The sequence below is a fragment of the Lontra canadensis genome, unplaced genomic scaffold, assembly GCF_010015895.1.
Source record: "Lontra canadensis isolate GAN:19392208 unplaced genomic scaffold, GSC_riverotter_1.0 scaffold47, whole genome shotgun sequence".
Lineage (NCBI taxonomy): Eukaryota > Metazoa > Chordata > Mammalia > Carnivora > Mustelidae > Lontra > Lontra canadensis.
The window spans coordinates 10268480-10287310 of NW_022631041.1; the positions used below are offsets into that span (position 1 = coordinate 10268480).

Genomic DNA, 18831 nt, shown 5'->3' on the forward strand with positions numbered 1-18831 from the left:
TGTTGCACCTGAGCATTGCAGAGATTTGGGTAATGGGTGAGTAATGGCCAGTGACACTGGTTGTGATCACTGACCGTTGACAAAATAGCATTTAATGGAGTTGGACACATGCAAGATATAAAAGAGGAAATAGTCTCTCTCACAGAAGTCATACTAAAAATTATTTTCACCATTTGATGTTATATTAGAGTGTCTTCTTAGGGGTCAGGAGAGCCACGAGCTGGGTTTTAGTTGTTATGTGCCACTTTTCGATCTTGAGAATGCCAATGGATCTCTCTGAGCCTTGGTTTGCTCATCTAAAAATAGTCATGATATCTCCCTCACAGAGTAGTTGAGAGGATGAAAACACAGCATAAGAGGAAACTCGAGCCAAGCTAAACACAATCGGGCTGGGCGTGAGGGTGACAGAGAGCAATAGTGCTGGGGTGAGGAGGGGATTGGAGTGGGTGGATTATTCATAATTGCTCTAGACTCAAACTCTGTTGTTCTGTGAGTCTATCATCTATGGAGAAGAGGGGGGCACACCGGGGAGTTACTTAGGTGCAATTAGTGATACTTAAATTATTTGGTAATTTAACCTCCCAGAGAAATGCCCAGCTAGAATGAAGACACACTATCGACTCAGTGTCGTTAACAAGGATTAAAAGCGTTTACATGGCACAGAGCCTAGGACAGGGTCAGGGTCAGCCTTTCATAAAAATCAGTTCCTTTTCCCCCTTCTTTTCCAGAAAGAACACTTCAAATAAAAACTGGCAATGATTTTTAAAGCAGACCTTCAGGAGCCAATCTATAGCTCTACCAAAGCGGAGATGAATCAACTTGTTGCTGTTGCTAATTTTATCACCTTATCCAACATCAACACATTGATTTCGCCTGCTTAAATTTGCCAGTTTCCAGAGCATTACATAGGTTCTTTTAGAAAATGATTTAAAAACCCCATCCTAACTTTGAGAAAGGTTTATGTTTGTGATGGTGTATGTTGTGTCTTTAACAATCACCAGACTGATTCCACCTTCATCCAAAAACACATTTTTAGCTGTTTTCCTACCCTGTAGCTGTGTATTGGTGTTTAAAGAAATGGTAAAAATAGAGTCACAGTGGGGATTTTAGGCTCTCTTTTCTTTTCAAATGTTATTGTAGATACAGCTGTGGGAATAATGCAGGGATTTTTGTTTTTATGTAAGTTTTTTTTTTTTTTAACTAAGGTCTGACTGACATGTAACATTATATTAGTTCCAGGTATGCAGCATAATGATTTGATATCTACGTACATTGCAAAATGATCACCACAGTAGGTGTAGTTAAATATGTCACCATACGTAGTGAAAACATTTTTTTCTTGTCATGACAAAAGTGTTCCTCTTAAATAACAAATATTTATAACTTATTTGGTAAGCTCCCACAAGACTAATGGAAGAATTGGAATGAACATTTTTTTAAAAGATTTTTTTTCTAAACTTATTCATTTGAGAGAGAGCATGAGCCGGGGATTGGGTTGGAAGGAGAGAAGGAACCAGACTCCTGCTAAGCAGGGAGCCCAAGTTGGGGTTCAATTCCAGGACCCTAAGATCGTGACCGGAGCTAACGGCAGACGCTTAACTGAATAAGCCACCCAGGCACCCTATGAGCATTTTTTTTTTAACTAACAAATAACCAAAAGATAGATAATATCTTTAGTTATTATCAAAAGGAAATAGATGGGAAGCCTGCTCTTGTGTTAATGACTCAGAAATTTCAGGAGACATTAAGGTTTTCACTGAAGGTTTGTAACTATAAGTGCCTCAGTACTTCACGTAAATCTTCTAAGATACGTTTGTACTCTTGGGGTAAAGCACTTGCGAATGTGATAACTCACTACTTCTTAGTCAGCAGTTCAGATATAACAAACAGCTCTCCCTTGCTCTACTAGGCTGTGCTAGAAGACAGGGAAGATGCATTCGTCCCAACTCTTAAGACGTTTATTTCTTCAGAGTAATGAAAATTTGTGTTTACATTGGTAGCTCTGTCACTCCAACCTGGTTATTATGGGAAGTCCAACTTACAAACACTGTTAATATCCTATTATATTGCAACCTCCCTAGATCATGACCTCATGAGGAAGACCATATATGAATTATCTGAATATCTGAACATCTGCCATTGTTGCCAGTGAGCACACTCTTTGGGCACTCACTGACAAAACTATAAACAAAATGACCTAGTATAATGATTATCTTTCTACCCTGATGCCTTTTATTATCATTTGGTTAGAAAGGTCAGCTGTATTTGAAGATTCTCCTGGTCTCATACTTTAGCGGAATCATTGTGTGAGTTATGTTAAACAGCAGATTAAATCCCTCATTGAAGTCAACCAATGTTTGTTGAGGCCCTATATTTATGTATATGGCATGTTCTAAGCAGTATGACACACAATAAAAGATATTGACTGGTCCTAAAACAACAGCCACCACCACAATAACAAGGTATTGCTCATTAAAAATATATATATACTGGAGAAATTATATCAAAATGGTACATGATATAATTGCTAAGTGAGTGATACAGATATTATGTTTTACTCCAATGGCAAGTAGCCAAATTTACTCTAATGGCAAGTTCCAAATTCATGAAATGTTACTCTGCATATAAAATATTTCAGAAAAGTAAGTAAACCTGTAATTACAATAGCAAAATTCATATTATATACAGTAGACAAGTTAGGATATTTATGTTTATATTGTACTATAGCTTTGGGCCTTTTTATGGCCTTTTGTTATAGGGTATGTTCTGAATGAAGGACTTCTGAAGATCTTTTGTCAATTGTTACTCAATGTTGAGCATTCAAGATGGAAATATTATCTTTATTGGGGATATAAATATTTAATCAGTGGCTTTTCATAATGGCTTCTTAGTCTATCAAAATCATTATAAACTAGATAATTCAAAAAGAAAAAGAAAAAAAGGGATCCATATTGGGAAGGAAGAAGTAAAATTATCTCTGCAGATGACACAATCTTGTATATAGAAAATCCTAAAGAATCCACACAAAAAAGCTATTCAAGCTAATAAATGAATTCAGCAAGACTGAGAACACAGGATCTATATACAAAAGTAAACTGTTTGTATGTCTTCATTGGAGAAGTGTCTGTTCATATCTTCTGCCCATTTTTTGATATGATTATCTGTTTTGTGTGTGTTGAGTTTGAGGAGTTCTTTATAGATCCTGGAAGATGTGGTCCATATACACTATGGAGTATTATGCCTCCATCAGAAAGGATGAATACCCAACTTTTGTAGCAACATGGACGGGACTGGAAGAGATTATGCTGAGTGAAATAAGTCAAGCAGAGAGAGTCAATTATCATGTGGTTTCACTTATTTGTGGAGCATAACAAATAGCATGGAGGACATGGGGAGTTAGGAGAAGGCAGTTGGGGGAAATTGGAAGGGGAGGTGAACAATGAGAGACTATGGACTCTGAAAATCTGAAGGGTTTGAAGAGGTGGGGGGGTGGGAGGTTGGGGGAACCAGGTGGTGGGTATTAGAGAGGGCACGGACTGCATGGAGCACTGGGTGTGGTACAAAAACAATGAATACTGTTATGCTGAAAAAAAAAAAAGTAAACTGTTTCTATCAGTGAACAGTCACTCCAAAAATGAAATTAAGAGAACAAATCCATTCAAAATAGCATCAAAAGAGTAAAAGGAGTGTGAGGCTTATATACTGAAAACTACAAAACATTGTGAAACAGATGAAATGAGAACTAAATAAAGTAGAAAGACATCCCATGTTCATGGGTTGGAAAACTTAATATTACTAAGATAGCAGTAGACCCTAGATTGATCTACAGTTTCAACACAATCCATATCAAAATTTCAGTTGCTTTTTTTTTTTTTTAACAGAAATTGACAGGCTAGTTCTAAAATTCATATGGTATGCAAGGGATCCAGTATAGCCAAAAAATCTTGAAAAGGAACAAAGTTGGAGGAACTCACCCTTTTCAGTTTCAAAACTTATAACATAGCAAGAGTAATAAAAACTGGATGGAACTGGCATAAGAATAAACACATAGATCTATAGGGTAGAACTGAGAGTCCAGAAATAAACTCATAAATCTATGGTTAGTGGATTTTCAACAGGTGCCCAGCAATTAAGTAGAGAAAGAATAGTCTTCAATAAATGGTGCTGGGACAAATGGCTATTCACATGCAAAAGAATGAAGTTTGATCACTAGCTAACATCATACACAAAATTAATTCAAAATGCATCAGACCTAAATGTTTCCACTAAAACTATAAAACTCTTAGGAGAAAACATTCATGTGTTAGGCAATGATTTCTTAGCTATAATACCAAAACCATAGTGCACTGAAGAAAACTTAGATAAATTAAACTTCATCAAAATTAAACACTTTTGGACTTCAAAGAATAGTCAAGAAAACCTGTAGAATGGGGGAAAATATTTGCAGATCATATATTCACAAATCGAGAATAAATATAGCACTTTTAAAACTCAATAATAGAGAGACAAATAACCCAGTCTTAAAATGGGGAAAAGATTTCAACAGACATTTCTCCAAAAAAAATATACAAATGTCCAATAAGCATATGAAATATGCTCAACATCATTAGTCATCCGGGAGATGCAAATCAAAACAATGAGATACCACTTCACATCCATTAGGATGGCTATAAAAAAAACAGGCAATAGCAAGTGTTTGCAAGGATGTGGAGAAATAGGAACTTTCATGAATTGCTGGTGAAAATATAAAATGGTGCAGCTGCATTGAAAACAATTAGGCAGTTCTCCAAAGAATTAAACAGAATTACCATATGATCCAGCAGTTCCACCCCAGGATATACACAAGATGAATCAAAAACATATATCCACATAAAAACTTATACATGGATGTTCATTGCAGCATTATTCATATTATTCATAGTAGCCTAAAAGTGAAAACAATCCAAATGTCCATCAACTCATGAATGTATAAACAAAATATGGTATATCTATACAATGTAATCTTATTTGGCCATATAAAAGAATGAAGTACAGATTCAGACTATAATATGGATGAATTTTGAGCACATTATGCTAACTGAAAGAAGCCAGACACAAAGGTCACATATCATATGATCTTATTTGTAAGAGATGTCCAGACTGTTATAGGTGAAAACCATAGAGACAGAAAGTAGATAAGTGGTTTCATGGGACAAATCAGTGAGGGAAATGAAAGGTGAGTGCTGATGGTTATGGAGTTTCTTCCAGGGGTAATGAAAACATTCTGCAATTAGGTAAAGGTGATGGTTGCACAACTTTGTGAATACATTAAAACCACTGAATTGTACACTTCAAAAGGGTGAGTTTTATTGTGAGTTTTTATTTATGTCTCAATTTTTAGTTACTGGATTTTTTCATGACCACTCTACAAATTAAGTTCTAATAAAGCATAATGTAACTTGCAAAGGCATATTGTCATCAAAGCACATATTTGTATATTTTGTTCCTAAGAATAAACCAAAGAGGCTTCCTAATTAGTCTTACAGTTGACCTGAAATTTTACCAGTTTTAAGTATCAGGACATAAAGAGAGATAATAAGTCCAAGATTTCTCTCAAGTTATATTATGAAGGTAAAACATGAGTTCATTGCTTCCATTCTCTCATTGACTTGACAAGGACCCTTCTCATTTAGACTGATTAGACATTTGTTGTTCTGAAGTTGAGGGAAGAATCCTAGTTGCTCTAACCCAAAGTCTCATTTTTTTTTCATTTTATTTTACTTCTTTTCAGTGTTCCAGAATTCATTGTTTATGCACCACACCCAGTGCTCCATGCAATATGTGCCCTCCTTAATACCCATCACCAGGCTCACCCAACCCCCACCCCAAGGTCCATATATACAATACAATATCCATCAAAAAGGGTGAATAACCAACTTTTATATCAACATGGACGGGACTAGAGGAGATTATGCTGAGTGAAATAAGTCAAGCAGAGAGAGTCAAGTATCATATGGTTTCACTTACTTGTGGAGCAAAAGGAATAACACCAAAATCTCATATTTGCTCTCTCATTCTTTCCCAGGTGCTACCTTTCCCCAGCCAGGTGGTGTACAACAGAGTAGGCAAGTGTGGGAGTCGTACTGTGGTCTTGCTTCTGAGAATCTTGTCGGAAAAGCACGGATTCAATTTGGTCACGTCAGACATTCACAACAAAACCAGGCTTACTAAAAATGAACAAGTAAGTTGTCTTTGCCCGTGATTCAACGTACTTCTGTGTCAATTCATTTGTGTAATTAGTGGGTGTCTTATAAGACATCCTTCAAACACCTAACAAATGAATACCAGAGTTGCAGCGTCATACTGTATTTTTGCCAGAGTGTAGAAGGAAATTTAAGTTAAAGGATCTAAAGGAAGTCTTTAGATGGGAAGTTTCCCTGAAGGGATACTTCTATTAAGATGGATGAAGGATGGTGTACACTTATCACTGTCTACTTAGCTGAAATTAGCAAGGCATGATTCTCAAATAATTACACCACTGAGCTACAAATTACGCTGACATCCTGACAACAAAAATAACAAAACAATTTTCATATTTCTTTTTCTGCTTTTTTCCACAATTGCCATAAGTCTTTATGGTCATATTAAAGAGAAAATTCTCTCTGGGCCAGGAATCTGATTGAGTGATAGAGGAGCATGAGCTTCTTGCTATGGGTGAGCTCAGGGGATCTTGAACTTGCAAAGCAGCACTTGACATATTCAGTGGAAGCCAAAGAATTACCCCATTTCCCAGGAAGAAGTCTGCCTCGATGTGGCCAAGTCATGCCAGTGGGCATGCTGGTGGAAGATTAGGGGTGCTGTAGTCTGCGGGGAGGCTATAAAGACAGGTTTTACTCTGTAGCTTCTACAAAAGCAGGGTAAACAGTCTCCATTGAGGTGGCTTGCTCATGTCCAAAAGTTAGGCCCCAAGACTCTCACGGTCATTTTACAAGGTCAGTTTTGTTATTGGTCTTAACAAGTTGCTTTTGTCCCCTTAGATACTTGGAATGGATAGTTACCAGCATAACTCTGAGTTTTTCAGAAAACAGAACCAGTAGGATGAAGATAGATAGATAGATACAGTAGATAGATAAAAAGGGGGTTATTATGAGGAGTTAACTCATGCAATAATGGAGGCCAATAAGTCCCACAATCTGCCATCAACCACCTGGAGACCCAAGAAAGCCATTGGTGTCACTCAGTCTTAGTCCAAATATGAAGGCTTGAGACCCAAGGGAGTCAATGATGTAAATCCTAATGCAAGGACAGGGGAAGATAAGATGTGATAGCCCAGTTTACTCAGTGAGGGAGAAAAAAAGGGGAGAATTCCTTCTTCCTCTTCATATGTTTCTATTCAGGACTTCAAGGGAATTGATGATGCCCTCCCACACTGGGGAGGGTGGTCTGCTTTACTAAATCCACTGATTCAAAGGCTAATTTCATCTGGAAACACCTTCACAGACATACCCAGAAATATTATTTAATCTGGGCACCCCTTGGCCACTCAAGCTGACATATAAAATTAACCATCACTCTACCCAATGACTACAGAAATTTCGGGAATAAACAAGACACATGGTTTACTATGAGATTGAAACCATAATTATGGCAATTTTTACCCATGCCCACTTCTTTCTGACATAATTCCCACCTTTGAGGCATTCAAAACCTCCCAAACAGAAGGCATCTTGTTATCAATTTACAATAGCCTGTCTTTTATCTTGGGGTATGGTAGGACTCTCTTAAGACAGTAACACAACTAGTCATACTCGCCGTAAAGCCGGTATGTTCAGTGTCTCCCAGGGCAGAGGTCCAAAATCCCCTTCCTTTGAAAACTTCCATTAAAGGGTCTCTGAGCATCAAGTTTGAACAGTCATTTCCAGTCAGCAAAAAAAAAATTTTGAGATCAGCTCTTACAGGTTGTGTGGTAGGCTCTCTAGAAAAATGACACTTGGTAACATTTAAGGACATCACCATTTATGAATAACTTGAAAAGGACTAGGTTCTCTTTCATTTCCTTAGCTCATTGAATAGCTCATCTTATCAGGCTGGTTATGCCCTTGTCACTACCAGAAAGAAAGTGACTAAATAATTAGCCCATGTTACTGCAATTTTATTACAATTATTAAATTTGCTTTTCCTTGGAGTCTAGGTCATTGGGTCTGTGTGTCAGATTATATTTAAATATTCCTACATGTGGAAAGCATGCCCACTTCTCAGATATCTCATAAGACAATGCAGGTTGATTTTAGTGCCCACTGCTGAAAGGGCACAAACAAATCAGAGAGAAGGGATGAAGTCACCATAGTGTAAGATACTGCGATGTTCAGGAATGCCCTAGAAGAGAAAGGACAAAATGTGGTGTTTAAACTGGGGCTTTGCATCTGCTTTGTTTCCTATGAGAAGCAAATGTGAGAAAGTAAAATACAGTTGTCACTGTCAAGAGAAGCATGTTAGATTTTAAAATAACAATAATTTACTAATGGTATATACATTGTTAAATCCAGAAGGGGTTAAAGACAGAGTCATCCTCCTCCTTTAAAAGAGAGGTTAGCTCTCATCTGTTTGGAATGATTGGCTTGTCTGGAAGCCAGGGAACAGACTAGACAATCTTTTAAGGTTCTTTCCAGCCCTGTGATTCCATGATATATTTATATAACTTCCAGCATAATCTGTGTATGGTATAGTTGAAACACTTCTGATTCCTGTGGTCAGTGTGACCTAGAATGTATAGCATTACTTCATGATTCCAGATTCCTATTAAATTATAAGGCAAGTCTTAAAAACTGCAGGCAATGATAAGGTAGGAAAAAACAAACATTTTGGCTGTGACAGCAAATGTAGCGAATGACAGCTGCGTCTCCGCTTCTAGCTGACTGGTGGGACATGCAGAGACAAGAAGCTCAAGAATGCTGAAAGGAACTCTTTCCCCCATTATAGGCATCCCTTGTGCTCAAGTTACGGAGTGCATTAAACAAGCAGGGAAAAAAATATTATTTTAACCTAGTATATTCAAGAAATAATTTGCAGTAAGAATAGTTCCTCTGCTTGGTAATTTATTAAAGGAAAAAGGAAGATGTGATTTTGGAGATGAGTTAACATTTTACAGTCAGTGGTTCTCAACCTTTAAGTCGGGGAGCTCTGATGACATGTTCCTATGGAAACACTGTTCCCCACAGCTAATAACAATCCCACTTCAGGTGCTGCATGAGTTAAACAGGCCCTTGTGGGCTGGCCCGGTCTCTCTCCACCATGTAGAACATTTCTTTTATGAGAAAATGTGTTCCAAGTTCCCAATGACTGACTTACAAATCAACTTTAGAATAGTATCCACTCATAAGACTGGAATTATCTATATCATTCCATTCATACACAAAGGCACTTCTCAGGGCCAGAGTCAAATTTATGCATACATTTCTCCCTAGAGGATAGCTGTCATTAGACCCATACACACACACACACAGAGAGAGAGAGAGAATACGAAGTTTAAGTCTATTTAATGGAATAAGACACTAAAGGGATTATTAAAAAGGAAAGGGAGACCGAAGACACCAAATGTTACATTACCTATAAAAATCCCATTACATGTGCCCTTATAGAAACAGAAAGACCACTGAAGTTTATATGTTTAAAATTTTACCTCAACAGAAGAGTGTGGACACCTGCTGCTGGCCAAATGCTAGACCTTTCCAGGACATAAGTTGCAAGCCCATGAACACATCATCTCATGTACACTCTGAAACCAGATTTCGGTGTCTTGGGCTGCTTTAGATAATCTCTTAGAAAATCAGAAAATGGCAATGATATACAATCTGAAAGCTAGGGAACTGTTTTTCCAGAAGATATGAGTGTGACCGCCAAAAGACTCATAACTATCTTTGTTAATGGTCTGATGCTATTTCAGATCATAGCTCTGAGTGCAGTGAAGGTCAAAGTGCACCACAGGCACATCATGGACATAAAGGATTCAAAATTATTTCATTGTTGTGGGAGAGGGGCAAAAACTGTTAGCGCAGGAACCAAAGAGATCGAGAAAGGAAATAATTTTACTATTTTTATGTCAGAGCTACTGAGAATCACAGATTGGAAACGGTACCTACCACAGGCTCATTATTTTACTTTATTACTTCATGTCATTCTTGTGGAGCAGAAGTTACACCAGTGAGTGGGTACAAGTCTTAATTTTATGGATGGGAAAATCAAGGCACCCAGATTAAGTCACCTTCCAAATATAATCAAATAGAACATCTGTGCTGCTTGGACTTGAACCTAGGTCTTCTTGAATCCAAAGCCATTCTCCTGATGCAGTGACTTTCCATTCTGGCAGCAGAGCAGAATCTGTAGCAGAGTCTTTTGAAACATATAGTTGCAATGGCCCTTCTCCTGGAGATTCTGGGGTAGAGGCCAGAAAACTTTGTATTTTTTGTTTTTAATGAAATGTCATAAAGGGTTAGGAATCCTGTCAAAACTATCATATCAGCATTTCCTTAAGTGTGTTCCTGAAAATCTTAATCCTCTGAGATATTTTTAAAGAAAATACCGCGGGGGACGGGGGACACCTGGGTGGCTCAGTCGTTAAGCATCTCCTTTCAGCTCAGGTCATGATCCCAGGGTTCTGGGCTCAAGCCTGCATCGGGCTCCCTGCTTGGCGGGAAGCCAGCTTCTCCCTCTCCCACTCCCCTGGCTTGTGTTCCCTCTCTCACTGTGTCTCTCTCTGTCAGATAAATAAATAAAATCTTTTTTTTTTTTTTTTAAAGGAAGAAAATACCATGGTTAAGTAAATTTAAGGGAATGGTACCCCTAGCTCCCCCTTGGGAAGATTTATACCAATTGTTCACATTTTAAGGACTAAGAATTCTTTCAGTTAAAACCCAAATTAACAATCAGTGAACTGGCTTTCCCTTAGAGTTTTCCGGTCTTAGTTGGCCAGGGGAGGCTTCCTGAGAGCTCGTTGCTGTCATGGGAATTCCACAGAACTCCCACTCCTACCTTGAAAAATGCTGCGCCAGGCTCTTCTGTCACTTCTGCCCATCATGCCAGGAAAGTCTCCTCTTTCCCTATAAACTTCACATCTGCTTTGACTGTCTTCAACAACTATTCAAATGATCCAAACCTTGAAAAGTATTCAAAGGGCGGAAGGACAGACACCCTGTGCCCCTGCACTCTGAGCTGCTTCTGTCTCTAGGTCAAAACCAGAATTGCTTCACCATTGTTGGAAACTTCCCTTTGCCTTGCCTGACTGTGACAACGTAGCATGGCAGCTCCAAAAAGGAAAACTCACCTGCAGAGACCACGTTGGAACTGGTGATAATCTAGAGGCCATGGGGACCTCTCCCAGGTGTCTGCAACAGGGGCATCTGGCCTCTGTTTGCTAACAAATGTTCAGTTGCTCCTTTCCAGAGCCAGTCTTGCTAAGATGTCTTCATTCACTTTGGTGAATATTTATTGAGGACTTACTAATCATGCTGTATATTGAGCCCCAGAGAGCACACTAGATGTTTGTGCACCTTGTTTCTAAGCCTTCCATCGACATTATTAGGAAGGCAATACCACCCCATATCATGGGAAGGAGCAAGTGTTCAAGAAGAATAGGGGAGAACGAGACTTGAAAGGGAACTGGGGTCAAATCCTGGAGAGCTTTGAACGCTAGGTTGAGGAGGTAGAACTTTATTCAGTGGGCGGTAGGAAGCCATTAAGTCACTCTTAATCATGACAAGCATCAAAATCTTATTGGGAGCTTTTTCACGATGCATGTTTCCTGGTCCTACGACAAAGTACTGAGTTAGTCTCTTAAGGGTAGACCCCTGGTATTTGTATCTTTTGGGGGGGGAAGCTCCCAGAGCTCTTCATGCACAATTCTAGTGAAGAATCATTGCATGAAAGGCTCTAATTATTAGAAAGTTGTCATTTTATTAAAGTGAACACTCCACTAAGCAAGAAAAATTCCTTTTTCAACCTTTGAAGACATCATGTCTTCTTAAGAACTTGCACGTTTGTCCCAGGAATGTTTCCCTTGCTTGAGACCTGTCTGGAAAAGTCTCTTCAGAATGACCCTCAGAGTTTCCTGACTTTGTAGAAGCAGCGACAGTGTCTGCAGGCATCAGAGCTGCTCCGGCCAGGCCTTGGAATCAAACCAACAAGATTAGCAGTCAATCTATCGCCAGGTCACAGGAGGGATGAGTTTACCCATCTCCGCAAACCAGGTCTTATCTCCGATTCCTGTAGACAGAAACTGAGTCCGCTAAATGGAACGTCATAGAAAGAAAAGGTAAAATGAGAAAGAAGGAGCAAGGCCCGAAAAATTCCTTCCTGTAGCAGCGAGATTGGTTTTCTAGGCTATTCAGTCCCAGCCTCTTTGCCTTGTTCGTGTCATTGCTCCCCCTGGTGGACTCATTTTCATTGCAGGCATGTGTTGCCCTGAGCTCAAGGTAGAAAGACCATCCTGCCCAGTGCTAGAAAGGCTTCCCCTGAGACAGAAGGAAGAGGGAAAGGAAACCAGAGCCTAGAGCCATCCTCCCAGTCTCTGAGGTTAAAGGGCCACAGAATTCTCCTCTGAGCTACTCCGTATTTGGCTTTGATGTGTTAAAAAAACATGTCGTTTCTTTCATTAAGATGTTTTGCAAAATTATAGGAGCTCTAGTTGCTCACAAGGGACAGGAGAATTCAGACCACCATGGGGTCAGGACTCTTGTCAGTTATGGGTCACAAACATTTTCTAAAGACGTAGGGAGTAAAGTCTTTTCTAGCTGTGCTTGTAGAACTGTAGGGAAAGGTTTTCGGCTACACCATCCCAGCCAGTTAGATGGAAAACAAAAGATGAAAAGTCCCTTCCTCACAGATCATCTGCATTATAAATTCTATTTGAGGCTTACCTTTAAAAAAAAAAAAAAACAACCCTCAATTCACTTTCATTCTCAGATGCACTTTTGCTTACTTCTTTCTTTTTGCTAACTTCTTCCTTTAGATACAGTCCATTACGCATTTTTCCCCAGTATTTTTAAACTCACTCCTCTTCCTATTAAATAAAATATACTGTTTTCCCACCTAAAACTTTAAAAAATATATATATATTCTTTCTGATATTTTAATGCTTTCATAGTTTATTATTTTTAATGCTTTTCCACCTGCTATAACTTTCTCTCCATTTTTCAGCACATCACATGAAAGGTAGAAAACTTATATCCCCATAAACCGTCTTTAGTCTCTGGAGTTATTTTGCTAACCAACCTCTTCCTCCCATTTTTAAGAGGTTATGTACAGGTCAAAAAACACCGGGGACGATGAGGAGATTGTAGCTTGGCTATAGAGAGCAGGATTTCTGGAGTCAGAGTGACTTGGGTTTGAATCCTGACTCCACCGTTTCCTATCAGTAAGACCTTAAGAAATCTCTGTAGCCTTTCTGTGCCTCAGTTTCTTAATCTGTAAAGTGTAGACAACAATACTTAACTTGTGGAGATGTTTGAGGATGAATGACAGCGTGTGAAGAAAGAGCTTCTGGGTCGAGTGTGTAGCCCAGAAACCACTCGAGAAGTGATTGTGTAGCGTTGCTGTGTCTTAGATGTTGTCATACCAGGGTGATGGACAGGTCTGTCCCAGAGAGGCTAACTTCATTGACTGAGGGAGAATTCTATCCTCCAGTGAACATTTCTTGACTCCAAAGAAGTCTTTCTGAAGGGGGTGTCTTCACTCCATAAGCCATTATCAGGTATATGTTCTGGGCTAGGTTTTCTGGAGAAATACTTAGAGCCCAGCCTTGACCCTTAGGGACCTTATAGTCTGGTTCAAAGCTAGTGCACAGACTCAACTATGATGTAACATAAAAAGTGTACATTCTAGAAGACCCTAAGCACTCTGGGAGATCAAAGAAGACAACAAGATTTCAAGCCAAAGACATTCAAAACCTAATCTATTTGGCCTCACTTCTACAATGAGACTAGCTCCCACCCAGTGTTCCCCATCCCCATGAGTGGGCACCAGCCTGTGTTTGGGACCCATCAGGGCTCTGGGAAGCTCATTCCCCCACTCCCGCTCCTTCCCTTCTGCCACCGTCTGGCAACAGGGCTGAGAAGATCCTCCCTCTTTAGCGTCTGCTGAACCTCCCCATCTGTCTTCACTTCCAGTGACTTCTGTGGTTCTCAAACCTCAGTCTCTTAGAATCCCTGGAGGGCTTGTTAAAACACAGACTGATGGGCCCCACTCCCAGATCTTCTTCTAATTCCCTGGGTTGTGGTGAGACCTGAGAATCTGCATTTCTAACAAGCTGCTACCCCAGTTGTTACTGATGCTGCTGGTCTGGGGCCCAGGAAGCACATTTTAGATCATGGCCCTATCATGTCCTAGAGGGATTATTGCCCCCACCTTCCTACCTTAACTGTCTGTCTCTAATCCTTCCCTTCTTTTTCTTCTTCATATTCTCCACCCTAATCTCAGATCTGGAAGGAAAAAAAAAGAAAAAAAAAAAAGCCCCTTTTGACTCTTTTGACTGTGGTTTGCCCATAGCATAAATGTCAAAATTCCTCATGTGACCACCAGGGCCCTCAATGATCCAGCTCCTACCTTCCTCTATATTCGTATCTGCTGCCTGGCAAATCCCACACCTAACCTCTAGCACAAGAACTCCTGGCAGTTTTTAATATCCAGGTCATTTCGGGTTTTGTCTTTTGCATGTCCTGTGGGGCCCTTTCTTCACTTGGTTACCACGGGTCCTTGCAGACCCCTCAGGAATACCTCCTTGGGGGAACACTGCCTCTCCATTTGTGGGCAGAGATAGATGCCTCACCACAAGACCTTGAGCTTCCTGAGGGCAAGAGCTAAATCTTTTATCTCTGTAGCCTCGACTACAGACTACTTTGCCTGGTGCACAGAGTTGGAAATAAATGGATATCGAATGAAAGGAGATCCAGGAAGTCTACTTTGAAAGAGGCAGGCATTTTAGAGAGATGGAAAGATAGTTAGGATTTGGACATGTAGAGAAAAGAGGAAGAACATTCCAGAAGAGGAAGCTTGGGCCTCCGCTTGGACACAGTGTGAGGAAGAAACAAAAAGAGGGCTGGTTTGGCCAGCCAGTTGAGGGTGAGAGTAAAAGTACACTCAACATGACTCAGCAAGTGATTAAGTACAAAAGTCAGGAAAGACCCAGATCAAATGTGAAAATATGGATAGTACCATTAACCAGGACCACAGTCTCCAGAGATGGAGTATGTTAGATGAGGACTAAAGATGGATGAAGACCAAGAGTGTGGTTGGCGCCACTGTGGATTTGGGGACACCATTAGGACACACTCCAGTGTCAGGGCTTCCTGTGCCTTCCCCCTCACCTTATTTATGTTTTGATCTCCAGGACCTAGTAGGTGCTCAGTAAATGCTGAACGAATGAACAGTGGATGAATGTAGGCACTGGAATACGTAACAAGGGCCAGCAGCGATCCTGCATGAGCCAAGGAAGAGGACAGGTGGGCAAGTGGTTACTGAGATGATTTGAGGTAGCACCATCTTGACCCGTGATGCCTCCCATGTGGATAAGACTCGGGCAAGAGGAAAGGCAAACTGCTGGCAACGGGGAAGGCCAGGATGGAAATCTGGGGAAGGGCAGCAGCGGCAAGGAGACCACTGCCTGCCCTGAGACCTGGGGAAAATCTTAGTATTTGTGAAGATAGTCAAAGGACACCTTGACCAAAATGCCTTTCATCTGGGCTAGTGGTACTTGGTACATGGCTTCACTACTTGTGTGCAGGGACCGAAGGTATGAAAGCTGGATATACTCTCCAACTTCACTGTACTAATGCAATAAACATGAGCATTAGTACTTTCCTTCTATTTAAAGGTATGTCGAGAAAGAGTTATGCACTGTCACTGCTAATCCATTTCTCCCTGCAAAACAGACAGCTTTATGACTATTATGACACTGTTCTCCAAATCTAACCACTACTGTTCTTCCATTCAATTTAACCCATTGACATGTGTTTAGAGAATGTAATATAATGTTGAAAGTGTGAAAGAAACCGTTTTTCTTCTGACCTGTTCTTGCAGCCTTCCTGTACAATACCAGGGGGCCTTCTCACATTACTGTCTGTGGGCAGAGACATAGCTGAATAAAAATAATCTAGTGATTAAAGCATTAAGTGGTCTTTATATTAACACATACACAGTAAGGAGTTACATTTGTAAGCAGACATCCTCAGATATCTTGGGTTGGGCTTCCAAGGCTGTAATTATATTTGTAGCTCCATCAAAAATGAAAATTTGCACCTGGCTATTCACAAACCTGTACCCCTGGGGCTAATAATACATTATATGTTTATTTAAAAAAATTAAAAAAAAAAAAAGAAAATTTGTAGTGTGACCAACCAGGGAGTTCTCTTATCAAAAACAAGCACTGGGACATAGCGGGGGCAGGGGCAAGTATATAGAAGATAGACAGCAGATAAAGAGTCAAGATTCAGTTTCCTTTTATGCTGTGGCTGGGGGACAGGCAGACCATTCTTTACCCCCGCCTGCCACTGGTGAACAGAGCTCAAGGTTATGAACCGCAAGTCATTGACTTTTAAAATTCAATTTCATTTCTTTAAACAGTCATTGGGAGCATGAATATTGAATTAAAGACTTTAGACACTGAGGTCCTAGTCTAACAATCTGTAATGCAGGAACCAGTTGGAGTTCATTCATTCAACAGATATTTACTGAGCATTTCTGTATTGTCAGGGAGACGTGAGGGAGCAAGGCAGAGCCGGGTTTTCCATCCTGGATTTCCAGACTCTGATTTTATCGTCACTGACGCTGTTATGGCTAACACGTGAACGACTGCCTTTGTTTCCAGTTTTCTAGTTCCTAAGAGATGCTGCACTTCTGAGGCCCATCCAGAGTGGCAGTTTTCAATGTGCTCTTCAAAAATTCCACTGTGTGTCAGTATCGATGGAGCCAACTAGAAACTCTAAGGAAAGTGGAATTCAGGAAGTCAGGGAGTCCTAAGAATGCTTGGAATTTCTAACAGATTTTGCTAAACATTTTCCGTATCATGACATGTTCCAGGAGACCGTAAACCTTGTTTATACAAATATAAACTCCTCTTTGCCTTGCTGATAACTCCAAATAAATACTTCAGATGACCACCCACCAGAACGCCAAGAAGTTTTGGGCATTTGTGTGTTCCCTATAAAATATGTGCTTTGTGCATTTTTGTGATCAAAGGGGAAAATCATGAGGTGTTGCCTCCTTTTTAGTCCTACTGTTAAATTCTCCAGAACCAGTTTCAAATATTTCTGTAGATCTCCATAATATCATTACAGAAATATAAAATAATGTTTGACCTCTTGTCTTGATCTGACTTTTAGAAGAGGGGAATAAAGACTTTTTTTTTTTTTTTAACTTTCATTTCAGTACAACCAGATGCTGAATTCTCCAGTTAAAATGACTTAACCTGTCACGTTGTTTTCATGGTAGCAATCAACTAAATTAAATACAGGACTATAAATCTGGATAGCAGCTTTATTCAGCAAGAAGCCTACTGTAAAGTTCATAGATGCTAGCACCAAACACAGCTGTATTGGCCCTGGTCCAGGAGGTAATAGAGAGGATAAAGGAGTAGGGAACATAACCTTTAGCTTAATATAGTTTGGTAAATTAGATCCTATATATGCTAATTTTGTACTTTTTTTAATAGATGGAACTGATTAAAAATATAAGTACTGCCGAACAGCCTTATTTATTCACTCGACATGTTCATTTCCTCAACTTCTCAAGGTAAGATATTTTCCAGCTTAATGGTTCTTTCATTTCTTTTCAGTACTTAAACTCCTTCTAACGCACAATTATTTTAAAATCTACCTTCATCTTCAAGGTAGTGTAATTACCCCTGAAAAGCCTTTTTAATCCATTTATTTTTGCCATGGAGGGAATCTAAATTTGAAATATTTGGACAGAAGCTTCATTTCTCTCTAGAATACTAATCTTAAATCTTTTGAAAACTTGAAACAATTTTAATGCACAGCCATTTGACCTGATAGTTCCATTTTAAAGAAAAAAAATTGGGTAGGTATTGAAACAAATAAACTGAGAGTAAGAGATGGGTATTTTAACAGAACTATTTCCTTGTACATGTCTATACAATTTGAACCCACACAGGACTGTGGGAATAACTTAGCTGTGGAGTCACGTGTTTTATAGGATCCAGACGCTAGGTCTGGCCTCTCTGCCTACTTGTTTAATACTCCATTTGATCATTCTAAATCTTGCATGTTTGATGCTGATGGGGTATTTTAGAATTCTGTTTTTTTCTTCAGCTGCAGGGGCCTTCTGATCATAATGCAAATCTTCAAACTTAGGGTTTTAGACTCTTGCTCTGTTAAGTTGCAAACTTCCAGTTCTGGGCGTTCTTTTCTTCCTTTAGCTGTGGTGCCCTTGTCAGTACCCACCAGGGGCAGATCTGCTGACCAGCCCAGGACCCCTGGGCCTCCCTCATCCTCCATCTGACGGGTGCCTCCCTTACTGCTACAGTTCCCCTGGGTACAATAGGACCTCACAAGTCTGCAGGAGAGCAACAGAGGTCCCACTAGCTAATGCTGGCCTAATGCCCCCCTGCCCCCAGGGCCAGGCACCCAGGGAGGCTGGTGATCAGGGGAAGGCAGGGCACTGCCTGAGCGCTTGCTGCTCCTGAATTCACACCGGAGCTGCTGGGAGTTGGCACAGCTGCCCAGCCCCAGGATGCCTAACAGCCTAGGGGCCAGGAGGAGGTTTGAGCCTTCAAAGGACTGCCTGCTGTGCATCAGGCCCTGTGCAAATCAAGTGTAACGAGAGTGAGATTCAGCAGAGCGAGTC

The 18831-nt window shown here is 40.1% G+C and overlaps 1 protein-coding gene across 1 annotated transcript in view; it reads left to right on the forward strand.

The window, feature by feature from the left end:
• UST (uronyl 2-sulfotransferase) overlaps nt 1-18831 on the forward strand; it is a 288349-nt gene that overhangs the window by 158308 nt on the left and 111210 nt on the right. The window contains exons 3-4 of the mRNA XM_032873149.1: nt 6065-6220; nt 17678-17757. Of these exons, the coding sequence (XP_032729040.1) occupies nt 6065-6220; nt 17678-17757 (236 nt within the window). The remainder of the gene's footprint in view (nt 1-6064; nt 6221-17677; nt 17758-18831) is intronic.